At 48.4% G+C, this 18,608-nt stretch overlaps 1 protein-coding gene across 1 annotated transcript in view; it reads right to left on the reverse strand.

Annotated features, from left to right (window-relative positions):
- The window catches only part of LOC119399343 (uncharacterized), a 233,338-nt gene that overhangs the window by 146,051 nt on the left and 68,679 nt on the right, over window positions 1–18,608 (reverse strand). The window contains exon 2 of the mRNA XM_037666155.2: window positions 10,584–10,622. Within this exon, the coding sequence (XP_037522083.1) occupies window positions 10,584–10,622 (39 nt within the window). The remainder of the gene's footprint in view (window positions 1–10,583; window positions 10,623–18,608) is intronic.

An 18,608-nucleotide genomic window follows, 5' to 3' on the forward strand; every position in this document is an offset into this window, starting at 1 on the left:
ACGCCGTGTGCCGATTCCCTACATCGCGGGAATCAGCGAAACATTAGCGCGCATTCTGGGAAAGGCCGGGGTCGGCGTGGCACACAAGCCAACCACCACCATCGGCCGTTTTCTCCCCCTTCCCAAAGACCGCGCGCCTGTGGAGAAAGCGCAGGGTGTCGTGTATAGGATCTCGTGCTCAGACTGCCCCACCGCGTATGTCGGGGAAACAAAGAACTTCCGCGAAAGGATGCGGCAGCATAAGAACGATCTGCGTCAGCTGAACAGCGAAAGGAGTGCAGTAGCGGAACACTGCGAAAAATGTGACCACCGCATTAGTCCTGACGATGCGGTGATCCTGGAACAGGAAAGCCGTTGGCGCCGGCCGCTTCTCCTCGAGTCGTGGCATATACAGAATACAGCGGAAAACATCAACCGCACCACGGGAATCTTGCCCCCCCCCCCCCCTCTATTGTCAAGGCTTGCGGCAACTGTCGGCAAGAAAGCGCATATAAGCGCCGTGCACCTCGGGCCGTCTCACCCCTGAAGAAGAAGCCGGTCAGGCTTCGAAACGTCGGGTTTTTTAAAATAAACCTTCTGGTTGGAGTTTCCCTTTTTGCCTTTAGTCTTTCACCCAACCAGGCACACTTCTGCCGAATGTTTACCTTTAATTCGATGGGAACGTGAGTCTAACATTGGAAAAATGGTGGCGTGCTTGTGATATCGCAGTCGTCGAAGCCCGTACCAACAGCGAAGTCTTTCGTAATCATCCTGTAGTTCTCGATAACTGCCAAGTGTTGTCGTGATTACCATCTTTGCAATACGCCATCGCGATCTCGCAGAACGGGTAGCATTATCTCGGCTCAACCATGCTTCTGGCCTCTTGCAAATCAGGGCGAACCAACCACAACTGCTTGCGTCGTTTCTTGCTCGGCGAATGCATGTTTCTCCTCGTCAGACATCGCCAGAAAGTTGCTTTCCAGCAGGCCCAGCAGTTCGACGACCCTTCTCATGTTTATGCGCTTCGCCATAACGAAACGCGAACACAACGCAGAGCGCCTCGATGCCAGCGTTCCTTCGCGCGAAGGAACGATGACAACTAGGCGCCCAAATTTCGGCGGTGTGGTTGGTAAGTAGTGCGAACAATGCGGAATTTTGGTGGCACAAGGATTCCGGTAGCTGTGGCCGGCGGATTCCCCAGTGTGAATGAGCCATTAAGCTTATTCAGTCACCGCTCAAGCTCGTAATTGATTAGGTTTGAGTAATGAAGCTTCACTAACCGTATACTACTGTCAAAATGGCTCACTTTTTGAGATAGGCTCTTAAATAGCAGCACAGAAGCCTTGACAAGAATCTGTCCATGCTTGATGCAGCCGGGTCGAGATGGCGCCCTTGGATGTATTTATTTATTCAGTGCATTCGCCCGTCTCAGTAGATCCGACCACAAAGCAGCCGACACGTGTCATGTTTTCTGCCGTAAAACAAAGTGAAATGCGGTCCTGAGGATTTTCCTTCTCACTACTGAGTGTTTTTCGTATCTAAATCGCACCGTGTGTCTTTACGTTAGCACTAGTGTTTCATTTTTTTCCGCTGTACTAGAAGACCAGCTTCTGCCGCACAGTCCATAACGTCCGAGTGCTAGCTCGCTAACCCTAACGCTAACCTACGCACGCTAACCCCAACCTCAGCGTTTTACACTGAGCTGAAACGTTCTACTTTGGAATGAACACAGAATATTTGGCACGCATCCGATAATGCCCAAGAGTACTTCCAAGTCACGTACATATTCATCAATGCCGTTATACAAAATGGCGAAGCTTGCACTTAGTCGCGCAAGACTTGAAACAGCGATCATGTGCGATTCTGAAGTCTAATCTGGTAGTTTCTAGGTTGTTGCTAGGCTTCAGCTAGGTGATACTAGGATGTTTCTAGGTTGCTTCTCAGTGCAGAGAGGCTCGAATTAAACCACAGACCGTCACAAACAGGACACGCATGTCGAAACTCCAGAGACAGAAACTGGCGCTGAAATCGAGCGTTCGCACCTCCGATAGATCTGCGGACACGTCATCATTCGCAGACGGCTTCCGTCGCTTCGGGGTCTTCTCGCAGCCGCCGTCACCTTTTCCGTTCCCTAGTATTGTCTCGTTGTGCGTACCGCTGAAGCACTCTGTACAGATGCTTCAGCGAAGCTGAAACGTGCGGCCACTGTGTTTATCACTGAGCTAATGCCGATGGTTTATTAAAGCTTTTCTTAATTATTGGTTACTTCTGTCTAGAAAACTTAGTGGTTCATGCCGCCCGTCGCATTAGAAGAGGCAGCAAGTGGAACTTGCTCGAAAGCCTTCTCAACGAAAACAGTCCAAGAGCAGCACTCTCACTCTAGCCACAGATAAGCTTTTCCAGAAACAGATCGCCATTGGCCTCACGGAGAATGAAACTGCGAACAACCTGGCCTACATGTACCTCCCCATTAAGAAGAGCGAGTCACATGGCGAGTGCCGGGCGCAGGAGCGACCTACATATACAGGCCTACATAAGCCTGACCAAGACGAACTATTCACAGAGTCAGAAATCCGGCACGTTCTTTTAAACTGAGGCGACAGATTGGCCCCGAGGCCTGACGGAGTTACTAACAAACTCCTTCGGAACCTGGCCGACGAGGTCATTGAGATCATCAAGGCAGAAATCAATGAAGTGTGACGCTCAGCGCAGGCTCCATCGGAATGGCGCACCGCCAAAGTGGTGCTAATTCCCAAACCGGGGAAGCCGCCACACGTGGATAGCTTACTTCCCATCTCCCTAACGTCATTCATTGGCAAAGTTGCTGAACATACGATACATAACCCAATCCCAGAGCACATAGAGAGCTACTAACTCTTCAGACACAATCTAATTGGCTTTAGAAGAACCCCCTCTACACAGTACGCAATGCTTCTTGTCAAGAAATCTATATTTGAAAACGCTTCGCGCGATGTCAAAGGCATCCTTGGACTTAAACTCGCTAAACTTTTGACAGTGGCGCATGAGCACATGTTCAAAGAGATTTCCCACCTTCACCTAGGACAGAGATTTCACAATTTCACTATTTCCCTCCTGTCGAAGCAGAAGGCATTACTCAGACTTGGTACGATCTCAGGCGGGACATACGAACTGGGCAACTGTGGAAATCCTCAGGGCTCAATCCTATCCCCGATACTCCTCAATCTTCACATACACAAGCTTTCTACCAGGCTTTCCGAACACCCAAATGTAGGCCATGTCATTTACGCTAATAACATCACCATCTGGCCTCCGGGAGGATCATTCGCTGAGCTAGAGCAATCCCTACGGACGGCCCTGGAAGTGACAGAGGAGTTCCTTAAGGACACCAGAGCACAGCTCTCGCCGGTAAAATCCGAGGTCTTGCTCTACAGACAAGCTAGGCAAGGAGCCAGGAACCTTGAGCCTCTAGAAACACAAGCAATAGAAATCACGACCAAATGAGGACACCCCATTCCGAGGGCGGACTCTGGCCCCGCCACGGTGGTCTGTTGGTTATGGCGCTCTACTGCTGACCCGAAGGTCGCGGGATCGAATCCCGGCCACGGCGGCTGCATTTCCGATGGAGGCGAAAATGTTTGAGGCCCGTGTACTTAGATTTAGGTGCACGTTAAAGAACCCCACGTGGTCGAAATTTCCGGAGTCCTCCACTACGGCGTCTCTCATAATCATATTGTGATTTTGGGACGTTAAACCCCAGATATTATTATTATTGAGAACGGACTCTGTAAAATTTTAGGACGCTTAATCAACGCCAAAGGCTGCCATTCAGAAGCACTAAACAAGCTCAGCGTAAAGGCGCATAATGTTCTCAGACTTATTGCTGGAGTTGCAAACAGAAGGGGGGACTACAAGAGAACAACCTACTCAGGGTCTTCCAGGACTTCTTCATCAGCCATTTTACCTACACGGCGCCTTTCCTCAAGTGAAGTAAAGCTCAGAAAAGCAAACTTGATACGCTCGTTAGGTCCGCTCTCAAAATACTACTCGGCCTACCACAGTCCCTTAGTACGGAGTAACTCTTAGAGCTTGGCCTTCACAATACAATTGATGAACTAATCGAAGCGCATCTCGCCGCACGGATCTATAGGCTTTCATTAACTAAGCCAGGCAACAAGACTCATGACGAGGCCGGTATACTGCCTGTGCAACCGCCGTTTGACAGGCACACCCTGTCCAGGGAAGCCAAAGAAAGTACAATGGTAGAACACATACCAAGAAAGATTCATCCGGTATACAACGAAGGCCGGAGAATCCCACGAGTAAAGGCCATCCTTCAAAGAATTAATCCACATAAGGCCGATACTATCTCTGTTGACATGGCCGAGTACGGCCGAGATTATAGGTATGCAATCTCGGGTGTAGACGCGCATGGAAGGCTGATTAGCGCAGCTTCCGTTTGCACGAAACACGTTCACGTGGCAGAGGAGACTGCGATAGCCTTGGCCCTCCATGCTGCCAAAGGCCCAACGACTGCTTACTCCGACGCGCCTACGGCAGTCAGGTCTCTTGCAGCCACCCTCATATGCTAGCAAGCGACTAGCATAGTACACAAATCTCTCCAGAGTCCAACAGACAAAGAGACGGCGGGACAACACATATGGTGGTTCCCGGCTTACATTGTCGGAGTTGTCAATCAGGTAGGATGCTACCCCAACGAGCCGGCCCAATGTCTAGAGCGAGATATCACTCACCACGCCCCCACAAACGGCCCAGCTCTCCCACAGGATTGCCCCGCTAAAGAACCTCTATCCACCTTTCATGAAGTCACAGCACACTACAGACTAAGCAGGAGAAAATTTCCTCCCCCATCTCCAAGTTGAACAAGGCCCAGTCTGCCACGTTTAGGCTCTTACAGACACGAACATACATCACCCCCAGAGCGGTTGATCGGAGAGAGTCCAGCTTCCCGCCGTCGTGCTCTAAGTGTGGACATGAGTGCTATTCTTTCGGTCATGTGCTATGGCTGTGCCCGTCCAACGCGGCCTCCAACCTAAAGGACATGGCCCAGTGGGATGAACTGCTGCATAGCGCGGACTATACACATCAATGCAGGCTGTCCAGAGGGCTCGTGACGTCGCTGAGAGTCCCCATCTCCCGGTTCCGTTATGGGCGGATCCACCAACTTGATTGGGGAGCCTCCGGCTCACCTTAATCATTTTCCTCAGGAATTTTCAATAAAGGTTCTTGTCACTGTCACTGTCTTGCCACCCTTCTGTTGCCTGGTTCATTTTTTTGTCGACCAGCTTTGAGTAGTGGGATTTGCCGAATTTCTGTGGCACGTATTCGTTAATAATGATGATAGTTTTTTTACACACGAAAATTTTTACGGCCGCCTTAAACAGCTTCGCTCTTAAAAGACAAGCGTGAACGCAACAAATCCAACCTCACATTCAGTAGTCCTTCCTATGCGTGGCTGTGCGTACTTATACACCTAAGTTAAGACAAATGAAGCAAGGACCTAAGCACGCAATCTAGTGGTCATCCACCAGGAACTACGTCGCCATGTGCACCTTCGTGTAATCCACATCGTCGCCGTCATTAAACGGTGCATCAAAACGTATCATGATAACCTTCATGCCCATGTTTTGCATCAAGGTTAAGATCGCGCTGCATTGCCCAGCTATTCTAGTGAAGCAGATGACATTAAACCGTTAAAGCTGAAATTTGGGCTAGTTGGTCTTGACTTAAATAAATAATACAGTGCAACAAAACACGGACAGAGAGAGATGCACACAGGACGACCGCTATCGTCCTTAGCTGTCGTCCTGTGTGCGTCTTTCCCTGTCCTTGTTTAGTTCCGCTGTATTATGTATTTGGGAACACTAGAAGGACTGGCATTATTCATGCTCAAGATCGCGCAATACAAGACTGGGGTACACGTAGTAGAGCGCGCCTATATTGTGCTGGAGAGGCTGCTATTTTTAACAGCGAAGTTGTTCTACCTCGGCCTAAAATGCGTGGCCGTGCCCGAAATTTATCATCATGAACGGGTACGTGCAACAGAACTTGGCCAAATCCCACTAATCACCGCTACGGCGTGGCCTGTAATAGCCCTAATGGGTGAGAGAACTAATACAGAGAGAGAGAGAGAGAAAGAAGGACAGAAAGAAACAGAGACAGAAACACAGATATAAAGAAAAAGATCGACATTCTTGCCGAAAAAATGTGTTCGCGAGGTGGGACTCGAACCGGCGTATCCTCGATCTAAAGGCGAGCGTCCTAACCACTCGGCTATACAGGCACGCTAGCATAGCATGGCCTTGTATAGTATGGTGTAGCAAGTGGGTGGGAGCGGGAAGTGAGCGTGAGGAGGAGAGATGTGTGGTGAGGAGGAGGAATTGAGGAGGCGAAAGACTCAGACGTTGCAAATAAAGAATGAGAAAGATAGAAATAGAGAGACAGAAATGCAGAAGGAAAAAGAAAGAAAAAGAGTGTACATCAACGAAAGATAGAGCAAGAAGTAGAGAGAGAAAAATCACCGCCATATCCACGAAGTGAGTTGTGTTAGAGGAGCTTTCTCGGAGATGATCGGGCAACCCGCGAATCCTCCGTACACATTCCTCTACCTTCATATATAAACGTGACAACGTTGTTATCTATACATTAGCCCTCTTCGCTTCTGCCTCCCGGGCTCTCACCGCAGGGTCTTGGCGGAGAGCCCGCCGCGCAGCAGCCTTGGCTGGGGTGTTTATGCTGCGGAGCGGCAACGAAGAGTGTTCACTGAGTGAGCTCCCGGCGAAGATAAAGGAAGCGCGCCAAATGCGAGCGCCAACGAGAGGCGCGACCCTCTATCGGTCACCTATCTAACTAGCGCAAGCGCAAGCGTGATGTGCGCCGCCTTGAGCGGTGGAGCGCCATCTAGTGAGCATTCTTAAAATTACCGGAGAGTGTACACGCCGGAGACAACGGACAAGGCGCGAGCATAAGGAGTAAGCTCCTAAAAAGGATAGGAAGAGGAAGCAACCAAGCCACCTCTCTATAGTGCGTAGCCTGGCTGCGCCAGATCGTGTCCCAGTCAAGTGTGTACTCCCGACGAGCGAGCCACGCATCTCAAAGCTAGACGTGTTGGTCGACGGGGAGTATACGAGCGGCGACGGGCCCGTGCTTCGCAGTGCCAAGCTTTGCGCGAGTTAGTTCAATCGTTTCAATTTTTTTTGTACTCTTTTCCAAATGCGTGTCCGAAACACGTGATCAACAACAGAGTCACCTCTCATGCGCAAGGCTAAAGCTCTAACGGCACTGAGAAGAACCGTATTAGAATGCATAAAAGGTTCTAGAGAGGAAGCATTGCATTGCGATGAAGCAGCCAATAGGCAGAAAGGTGAAGCTATTTTGCTAGTTCCTGGCACTATATTACGAGCATATAACACAGCCCAAGGAAGAATGTATCTATAACTTTTGCACAATCGAAACTATAGTTTAAAACTCCCATTGTTCTACCAACGTTATAACGAGCCTGACTTTTATTAAAGTATATTCGTTATAACAATAAGTATCCAGCACGTTAGATAATATGCAGGCTCACCCAGCTAACTTCAGCTAAGTTTCAAGGAACACCAAAGAGGAAAATTTATTTTACTGGCATACGTAAATTGCCCTACCATAGCACGAAAAACACCATTGTTGCCGCAAGAAGACGCTAAGTAAACCAATAAATGCGCAAAACGCAAGAAAAAATATTGGTGGTGACGCCGTTTTGCTGTTGCCGCATGAACTCGCCATGCTATCCTGCATTTTGGCAGAGCCTACTAGGGCTTAAATAATTCTCTATCGATAAAAGAATGTTTTACATTGAGTTCTAATGCAGCCATAGGCTGAACATAGCAAATTTAGGAAAATTTTGCTGAAGCAACGAAGCCATCCTGCACAAGAAAATAATGAAAGCAACGAGGGCACCCTGACAATCAGGTGTTGATGTTTCAGCGCAAAACTCAAAAACTAAGTTTCAGCTTTATTCTGGTGAACTTATGACGTCGAAATTAATGGCAGCAGAGTTCTCCAAGCATTACTTATCAACTTAAATTGATTTAGTATTTTCCTTTGTGCCCAAACAAAGCATGTCAAACGGTCTAAGGCGCACAATAATCCATGTGACGGCCGCTCAATAGAAAAAGATGGCTGATCCCTCCATCATAGGAATCGGTATAACACGAAAGTTAAACGTGCCGTCACAGAAGTAGTTGACTGTTCATGGTGCATTGATATATGAGAGCTTGTACAATGTCTGTTGTTGTTTGGCAGATATAACACCGCTTGTTGTGCACGCGCTCACGTTGACGCCTGTGGCACATCTCTGTACCGACGACTAACGCCCATGAATATCATTTAACCCTTGCGGTAGCTGAAGTTTTCAAGATATACCTGGACATCGCGTATGGTAAATCGCGTGCAACTGTCATCAACAAGCACATAATGAACACTGATACTCGGTATGCACTCCTTCAAAGCGTGGTGAAACGCGAAGAGAAACGCTACGCGCATCGCGTATTCTCTCTAGCCTTGCCTGGCCGTTAATACGCACAGCGCGTGCGGGGAAGCGGTGCGACAGGCAGTCGAGCGTCGGAGAGCTATTTTTCGATATGGATGGATGGATGCTATCAGCGAGGCTTGGGCTAAAGCCGCCGCCTCGCAGTGTGTTAAATCTTTGAGAAAAATTCCACTTCTATTGGAAACGCCAAACGGGACGTTCGTAGCAACGGCGGTCCTTTTTTTTTCGAGCCTTGTTGCACACATGTCACCGCCCCGTTACGAAGTGGACGCTCGTAGCACCCATCCATCCAAGAGCGCTGTGAGAGGAAAGTGTGAAAGATAAAAGGCGCGTTCATGTAGCCTCCATAATGTGAACAATCAGAAAGGACTTTGCAATTACAGCTCATGGTATTAGGTTCCTCCCTTTTAAAAAGAGCCCTACCAATAGTACACCATATGATTTATTTATGTTATTAGGATTTCATTTGCTATGGAAAAGTCGCATGATCGACAGACACGCCGAGCCGCCACGATCGACGATATATGTCTTCCGAGAAGCTGCTCAAGTGCGCAGTGTTGCTGAGACTTTTGAGCCCGTTCCGGAGTGGCTTTCACTTCTGGTTGCTTGTGTGTGTTTGCCTGACTTTTGAAATGTATCGTACTGTAGGGAACAATGTGGGTGTTGTGTATGTTAAGGTAATTCTAATGTGACGAATTATGTAATGCGCTGTTCACAGCAATAACAGGCCATCTTTCCATGAAAAAAAGAATAAAAAGTTTGGCGGTGGCTCAGTGGACTAAACGCCCGCTAGCCATCATCGCGAACCGAGTGGTCCGCGTCGATGCGTCGACTCCTGTCAACGGAAGTTTTCCTTTTAGTTTTTTTCGTTGCCATCTGTAACGTTCCTTTTGCTGACGTATTTCCGTGACGGAAATACGTCATGAAAGTCTTGGTGGACCTAATACGCTTTCGTGTGAAAAAAAAAGACACAAAGGTGCGGCCTGCTGCATGCCCCCATAACGGCTGGAGCCGCCTAGTTGATCCTATTGCCGCTATAGCGCCACAAGACGGGACGGGGCGCACGGAGGAGGTTTAGAGAAAACACGAGTGTCTTTGTCTTGCGGGTTTTCTTGAGGAGGCCCGAACTCTTCGCAAATATTCTTGGCGATCATGCCATCGACACTCCTCCAGATTCATTATTTTCTTCAAAAACAACGATCTGCCATTTTATTGTATACTATACGGGCTTATTACGCCATTAAGTGTCATACGGAAATTCGTGCTAGCCGGCGTTGACATCCTTTCTTATAGTTCAAAGATCTCACAAAACGGAGCGGCTCGATGCAACTCATATATGGTGCGGTACAGCGTCTCCAGTGCGCCCAAACCCTAGCTTTTCTGCTCTCTTTTTTTGCTGTAAAGACGCGTGGCTGTACGTCTGCTAGCGCCAACACAGCGTTCCTGCTTGTGCCCGTGTGTTTCAGCGCGACACAACAGGCCACACCTCTTTCTTTTTTCTAATCGAGCAACCTTGTCCATGCATTCATCTATGAAAGAGAAAAAAAAAACCTTATTTTTATTTCTGGCGTAAGCATGCCAGCAAAAAGTATTTGTTGTTTTTTCTTCTTCTGAAATGTGCTTCCATATACGTAAGTCAACCGCTCGGTACTTGACGGATACCGTACTTACAAGCAGCAGATTTCATACGTATGGCTAGCGTAGTTTGAATATTTACAATGCTAGTGTTGCTCAAAGGAATAGTGTTACGGAATGATGTATCCTCAAATTGTGATTAATGAAGCACGTCGTCTGTGTGAAATGTGAAGCCCCTTATTTACTTATCTGACTTATTTTTTGTACATTTCAAACAATTTCAAACACACTAAATTCTTCCTTTCCTCTGTCAGGCTTAATGACCTGTCACTTTACGCTAATATTGTTCACATTTTGATTCAAAGTGAATAGGAAAACGTGCCAGCTCCATAGGCACTTGAACACTTGCTGAAAGACCAGGCAGGAACATGACGGCTATAGTTCTTCATGCAAGTGTTATCTGGATGCGGCATTGACAGCAGTTAATTCACATACGCACCATTTGCAAGAAAGATGACGATGGTTAGGACTTGCACGCCTGCAATATAACAGCAATTTTCAGTGGTTCACATTGCGCCCACAAATCCATCGGCTTGCACAATAATTACTTCATTCACTTTTTTATACAGTGGCAAACAACACTAGACATAAGAAAGCCATCGCCAACTCTGCCACTTAAGCTATCGGATAAGAGTACAGCTACTGGATAGGACATAATGCAGCGCTAAAAACACACACACCACAAAGTAAGGAACACAAACCGACGGGACAGGCGCTACTCCCAACTTTAATGAAGACTGCAAGATTGTGGCACATATATACACATCCCAATGCGCAAACGCAACGTCACAAACCATAGGGGGCGTATCATATCAAAGATTTGAAAAAAATTGTGTTCCGCATTGTACAGGAAGACTGGCGTCTGACTGACGCAATCATCATTCTTCTCTTTGACGTAGAAAGCCTCGAGAAGTTCACGCGCCGTTTTATCACGGCTTCTGCCCAGAATCCTCACATCATTAAATCTTGGCACACAAGAGCAGGTCTTACAATGCGCCGAAAAGTGCGCAGTGAATTCCTTCTTTAGATTCTTTGCGTGTTCCCTCATGCGGTCATTAATACATCTGCTCGTTTGTCCCGCATAGGACTTCCCACAAGTTAGTGGTATTTCATATACCACCCCCGTCACACACCGAGTGTATGGGGTGGCATGCTTGACTTGGCAGCCCGTCTTTGAGGCGCCCATGACGCGGGGGCACAGTTGGGCCAGCTTGTTGGGTGCGGAAAAAACCACAGGTACGTCGTACCTGTGAGCCACCTTTTTCAAATTGTGACTCACCTTATGCAAGTAAGGCACAACAACCGGCCGTTGGCCGCTCCGCTCACAAGCTGTAGCCGCGTTTTCCCGCGCCCCTGCTTTTAGCTTGCGGTGCAGAGATCCTGCCACAGATGCAATGACCGAATGAGGGAAGCCGGCTTTTGATAGCCGATCCAATTGGTGAAGAAAGCTGTCCCGCATCTTGTGCTCACAAGACTTTTTGAGCGAGGATCCCAGACACAGTGTGGCAATGGCCCTCTTCACCAGCTTGGAGTGGGCAGACTCGTACGCAACAGATCTTTTTTTGCTCTCGGTAAATAGCGCCAGCAAACGTGATCCTCTGAAAAAGTTAGTCTCAAATCTAAAAACTGTATCCTATTTCCAATGGGGTTCTCATGGGTAAAAGTGAGGCCTTTACCATTAGCTTTAAAAACATCTAAAACCTTGTCGACCTCGGAAACTTTAAAAGAACACGCGTGGTTCATCACAATTAAAAAGTCGTCGACATATCTAAAAACCTTTAAAACAGGCGTGCCCATGAGGCAGTTGTCAATGTTCTGATCTACTTCCGATAGGAAAATGTCACAGAGTAAAGGTGCTACGCACGAACCAATACAAATGCCCTTCTTTTGACGATACAAAGGGTTGTCAAAAGTGATCAAGGTATTCTTAAGGTAAGCATCAAGTAAAACTAAAAAGCAGTCTACACTTATACCCACGGCATTTTGAAACTGAACTTCCCGATTATATTCAACACATTTCTTAACTGTAGAGAAGAGAGCATCATGTGACACAGAGTAAAACAGTTCTTCAATATCTACAGAAAAAGCGTAGCCAATTCTCTGATTATCCTGAAAGAACCGACATATTTCGTCGGAGTTAGCAACACAAACTGTGCCAAAACTGTGCCAATACCAACTGTGCCCCCGCATCATGGGTGCCTCAAAGACGGGCTGCCAAGTCAAGCATGCCACCCCATACACTCGGTGTGTGACGGGGGTGGTATATGAAATACCACTAACTTGTGGGAAGTCCTATGTGGGACAAACGGGCAGATGTGTTAATGACCGCATGAGGGAACACGCAAACAATCTAAAGAAGGATTTCACTGCGCACCTTTCGGCGCATTGTAAGACCTGCTCTTGTGTGCCAAGATTTAATGATGTGAGGATTCTGGGCAGAAGTCATGATAAAACGGCGCGTGAACTTCCCGAGGCTTTCTACATCAAAGAGAGGAATGATGATTGCGTCAGTCAGACGTCAGTCTTCCTGTACAATGCGGAACACAATTTTTTTTCAAATCTTTGATATGATACGCCCCCTATGGTTTGTGACGTTGCGTTTGCGCATTGGGATGTGTATATATCTGCCACAATCTTGCAGTCTTCATTAAAGTTGTGAGTAGCGCCTGTCCCGTCGGTTTGTGTTCCTTACTTTGTGGTGTGTGTGTTTTTAGCGCTGCATTATGTCATTCAGCAAGCACCAACTCGCCCAACAACACGTTCTTCTACTGGATAGGAGTACGTTGAATCGCGGCCTATGATATTTGTTCCGTGTTACTATTCGTGGCAGCATGGTGGTCCATTGGCCTAGAGAAACCAGCAAGCTACAACCTGATTCTGTGTTCATTTGTAAAATACAGCACAAACCAGACGATTAACACAAGGAAGACACGGGACTATGCATCACCAACTAGCCTGCCAGCAAATGTTACTGATTCTGTGTCTGGGAAATCTGAATTGCCATTTCACTCATTCATTTTGGTAGCGTTCGCTAGTACTTTCACCATTTTTGTACACGTGTAAAAAGTTTGAAAGGATTAGAAACTATTAGCACTATTTGACATCAAACTCAACTTAGAGAAAATATGCTTTTACGCTAAACATCTATTGTATAGATACGTTCAGATATCTCACCAAGATTTAAAACCCAGTTTTTCTGCCAGAAAAGTCGCTTCGCTTCTTTTTATACGATTCGAAATTTCAAAAAATATTTGCGGCAACAATTATACCTCCTTTACCTTTCCTCAAAGTTTAGTTCAAGCGTTTTTGAAACGCAAGCGAAAGTTGCATGGTAACCGAAGTTCATAACTTCCGAAAAGCCAGCGGTGTAAATTTCAAGCTCAGTGCTATACATCGGTCCTGTAAGTTAAGGAAACTCTTCACATTCATTCCATAAAGCTTACTTTCTGTAAACATTCTTTTCACTACTCCTAAGCTGTATACCCTACACAATTTTTGACACCCACGCGTCATGCAGTTCACATGGCCTGACGTCTGGTGCTATTCTACGCTTCTGCCACGCAACATTAGTTAGAGTTGTTAAAAAATGCGGAAAGTTTGCGGTAGGTTGCGCAAAGCTTGGCACAGAGGCGCTGGTTGATCCTCAGCTCGTCGTGCTGCAGCACGGGGATCACAACTCCGGCGGCCATTGGATTAAACGTGCATGGCCGAAGAAGCTGCAGCCAAGAGACGGCGACGGGCGGATCCGGAATACGCGCAAAGCTTGCCACACTGAATGAGTTTAAATCGCTGTGCCTGAGCCACGGTGTAAGAAACTGTGGTGGTTGCTATGGCGACGACTCGGCGGCGGCCACTCGTCGGCGCAGCGGTGCCTTGGCTGTATTTAGCACAGGTGGCGCAGGGGTCATTTGTTATCGGACATCTTGCTGCCAGCTTGAACAGCTTCGCTGTTAAGGCCCGAACACACGTACGCGTTGCAGCGCGTTAACGCGTGACTTTTTGACGCGGCGTCGCGCCCTCTCCCTATGGAGAGGGAGGGTGCGCAGCTTCGCGTAGCCGCGAATCCTCTCCCCCCATAGGGAGAGGGCGCGACGCCGCGTCAAAAAGTCACGCGCTGACGCGCTGCAAGCGTACGTGTGTTCGGGCCTTTAAAAAAGACTCCGTGGTTAAACGCCTGGCTTCTTTTGTGCAGTGCAGAACAGGCGTCGTAAACCTATTGCCGTTCTCATGCGATCGAGTTTACATAGGCCAAACAAGTAGATGTATCAATACCAGGTTGTTGGTGCATACGCGTTCTTTGCAGGGAAATGTGCACTCGCACGTGTCCCAACAAGTTGCGCAGTGCATTGCGCGCCTACGTTTCATGAAGCTGAAGTCCTATCTGTGCGCCGAGATCAAGTCACGAGAGAAATAATTGAGGCTTACAATATCAGAAATAGGGGGGAGCAATGAGTCAGCGTACCTTCTATTGTGCTACACGATAGCGAACTTGCATTATTCGAAAGTGGGGTATCTTAGTACTTCCTTCCTTAAGGAGTACACGTGGCCTCCCTCGCGTTTTATTTTCGCAATCAAGATGAATGGTAGTTTGTCGTCTTCTGCGCTGTAAGCGTGGTATGAAATTTTTCTGTGTACATGTGCTTTCAATAAACATTCAGTAGCGAGTCAGCGCTCTGGTTCGTCCCTTCCGTGTCCGCGTCACGGAGGAAGAAGTATTTGAGGAGGAGAATCTCTAGGCCGCGCTAGCGCGCGAGGGCGGCGGGATAGCGTCACGGCGGAATGTTGTGCGCGCGCATGCGTAGGTGGCCTTGGGAGCGAAAGTTCCCTCTCAGTGGCTTCCGCGCGTTGCGCCGGCGGCGCCGACTCCTCGATGTTTGCGCGCGCTTTTGACGCCGCGACAAAGGAGAGTGCTTTTCAAATTTCGACCAGTGCTTCTTCAGGATGAGGCGGAAATGTTTCGTGCCGAACTGCAGCAGTGGGTAGGCGTCCTGCAAGGCGAAGGTAATTACCTTCAAAGTTCCTAGTGACCCAGTGTTGTTGGAAGCGTGAGGTCGCGCCACACCACGAAAAGAGCGACAGCTGATACCTCGTGACTACGTTTGCGATAAGGACTTCTCGGACAGTGACAGACAGGCGGCGCTATTATGGCGAGCTTGGTGGCGAAGTTCTCCTTGACAAACCGAAACGGCCAGTGTTGTTACGAGACGCCGTGCCTTCAATCTTTCCGCGAGGTCCCAGCTACTTGTCTGCTGTTGGCAAAAAAAAAGACAACGTGAAATTTCGACCACCTGGGGTTTTGTAACGTGCACCTAAATGTAAGCACATGGGCCTTTAGCATTTCGCCTCCATCTAAATGCGGCCGCCGCAACAACCTAAATCTGAATTGATGGCATATAGAGTAAGTCCCATCATTCGTGGAAATAAATTATACCTAACTCATTGAATTCACGTTATCAAAAATTATAGATTTCGCGTGGTACAAAATATATCTGCGTCGCTGTTTTTCGAAAATGTTCAAGAACCCATACTTTGTATCCGTCGGGGTTTTTCGCTAACGGAGAGCGCCGATTTTAGATGCGAAGCATCTTATGAGCGAGCTTGATCCGGTGGCGTCCGCGCTCCACTGCGCATGCGTCTACTCTCTCTACCACTTTCCTCCTTTACGCAGGTGTTCGGTCGCCTCTCTCATCTCCTCCCCCGCGCTACAGCCGCGGCGCAGCCTCTCCTCCCACGTGATGCAGCAGCGCCGCAGCCTAGCACAGCCTGTAACCCAGTCTCTCCTCTCCCTCCCCCATTTAATGTGTATATAAGTGCGTGCGCTCGGCCGGCTTCCGTCATTCTCCCTTCGCTGCCGTACAGATGAGTTGTAACGTCAACGTCAGCGCCATTCTCGCTTCGCTCCCGTTCAGATTAGTTGTAACGTCAACGTCGGCGGCAGTTGCAGCAGCACTCCAACCTCTGCCGAGATCGAGATCGTCGCGGAGCGGCAGCAGCGCAGGGTAATGATAACATACTACGTAATGATAACACAAACACTAAATACAAACCGCACACACTAACAGAAACGCCGCGTGAACGTAAACGGAAACTTGGTGTGCACCCCCAATGCTGCTTCGCACCTCCCCATGGTTCCCTTTACTGGGAGATCGTGTAATTTTTTCGCTCACCCTCAACAGCATGGACGCTGACACCGGAATTTCTTCGAAACTAGCTCTTTAACACTGTAGTGTTAACGTATGGCCTTATTCGAACGACATATGGAACGTTTCAGTAGGGTGGTTAGCCATTACTAACCTAAATTTGCATGCGCTATTCACCAGCACCCGCCACTTGCCAACATCATCCAAAGGTCAGCCACCACTTGCCAATGTTAGCATAGACTAGCCAGCGTAATTCTATATAGCAAAGTTATTATAAAATTTAAGTATACAGTGAATTGGGCTAGTTGGTACTGGTTCATTATGTTGCAGCGGGACAGGAACGAAGAAAAAAGCTAAAGCACACATGCGACAGGACACAGCTCTGACTATCAACTGAATTTTTTTATTAAAAAAGCGTGCTTACATAGAGAGGGCCACACTTGCGTACCTGCGCATAGTTAACCGCGACATGCATGCTTGCAAAAAAATACTAACCTAAAATATTGGAAATACTTGGAAAAGCATCGCCCCGATGCTTAAAACAGAGCATAGAATTGAAAATATACATGCAATGCAAAAGAAACATAAGAAAGAAAGCAAACAGTGGAGTCCAGAGATTCCTTAACGCGCATAGAAAGGCTTCAGGCGTACCACATGCACGATCTTGGGGCGTGCCCGGCGCCGCTGAGAGTTCGTAATGCCGTCGGGGATGACCTCGTGGTCTAGAGCGCCGAGACGTCGAAGCACATTGTATGGCTCCATGTATCGCTGAAGAAGTTTTTCACTGAGTCCACGTCGGCGTCCAGGCCCAGACACGGTCACCGGGCTGGTATTACAAGAAGCGTCGTCGAAGACTGTAGCGGTGGCTGTCGGCCGTCTGTTGATTCTTGATGCATAGGCGGGCGAGCTGTCGGTCCTCTATGGTGCGCTCAAGGTACACAGCCACGTTGTGGTTTTCTACGTCGATGACGTTGGGTAGCATGGCGTCGAGCGTCGTTGCCGGGTTCCTTCAGTATACCAATTCGTATGACGTCATCTGCGTCGTTTCTTGCACGGCCGTGTTGTATGCGAAGGTCCCGTAAGGAATGAACGCGTCTTCTCTTTGACGTCGACGTACATGGCCAGCATGTCGGCGATGGTCTTATTTAAACGCTCGGTGAGGCCATGGTCTGTGGGTGGTAGGCGGTGGTCCGGCTGTGCTTTGTCTGGCTGTATCCCAAGATCACCTGAGTGTGGTCCAGAGTAAAGGCCGCACCTCTGTCGGCGATAAGGACTTATGGGGTGCCATGACGCAGGAAGCTCTTCTCAACGAAAAACTTAGTTACCTCGGCAGCACTACCTTTGTGCAGGGCCCTTGTCTCCGCGTGGCGGGTGAGGTAGTCGGTAGCTACGACGATTGATTAGTTTCCGGAATTCGACGTCGGGAACGGACCCAGTAAGTCGATCCCGATTTGCTGGAATGGCCAGCGACGTGGCTCGATGGACTGCATAAGTCCGGCTGGCCTAGTTGGCGGTGTCTTCCGTCACTGACAGTCTCGGCAAGACTTTACTTATTAGGTGACCTCCGCGGTAAGGCGATGCCATTAGTGCTTTTCTTAAATTCTCGCGCGCATGCGCGAAAATGCAAGGTGTCGAGCCGTCGGGTCGTCATGCAATGCTTCCAGAACTTCTGTCCGTAATGCTGAAGGTACTACGAAGACGTTGCTGGCCCGGAGTGGCGAGAAGTTTTTCTTTAGCAGAACGCCGTTCCGCAAGAAGAACGACGCCAGTCCTTGCTTGAACACCTTTGGAACAACAGTAGCCTTGCCCTCGAGGTATTCCACAAGAACCATGAGTTCCCGTTCGGCTCGCTCTCATTCGGTGAAGTCATCAGCACTTAAAGGGACCCTCTAACACGTTTCTTGACCTCATTGTTTTGCAGTTTTTACTTTCGGGTTGCGTAGACTGGAGGCTGAAGAGATTAGTACAGCAAGAACGGCAGCGGTAGGGGCACGCAGTCCGAAGTTATTCAGCCTAGAACACTCAAAATACCATAAAATGGAGGCCTACCCTCAACTCGAATTTCGCGGCGTCACCTGACCACATTTCACTCGCCCTGTGACGTCTGATGGCGCCCCAATTAAATGAACTAAACGATCCTACGTACGGGAAGCTTGCATACAATGTTGGCCGTTCTTTCCAACGTATTGATGACGCCGTTGCGACAGTAACAAACAATGTGGTGCATTAAGAGTGAACTGCGCATGCGAAACGAGGCAGATCGTGAACGCCTCTACATTTTTTTCTAGTTTTAGTCGTGTTACTTGTTGCGACGGCGTCTATAT

The sequence above is a fragment of the Rhipicephalus sanguineus genome, chromosome 7 (assembly GCF_013339695.2).
Source record: "Rhipicephalus sanguineus isolate Rsan-2018 chromosome 7, BIME_Rsan_1.4, whole genome shotgun sequence".
In the NCBI taxonomy this organism is placed as follows: Eukaryota; Metazoa; Arthropoda; class Arachnida; order Ixodida; family Ixodidae; genus Rhipicephalus; species Rhipicephalus sanguineus.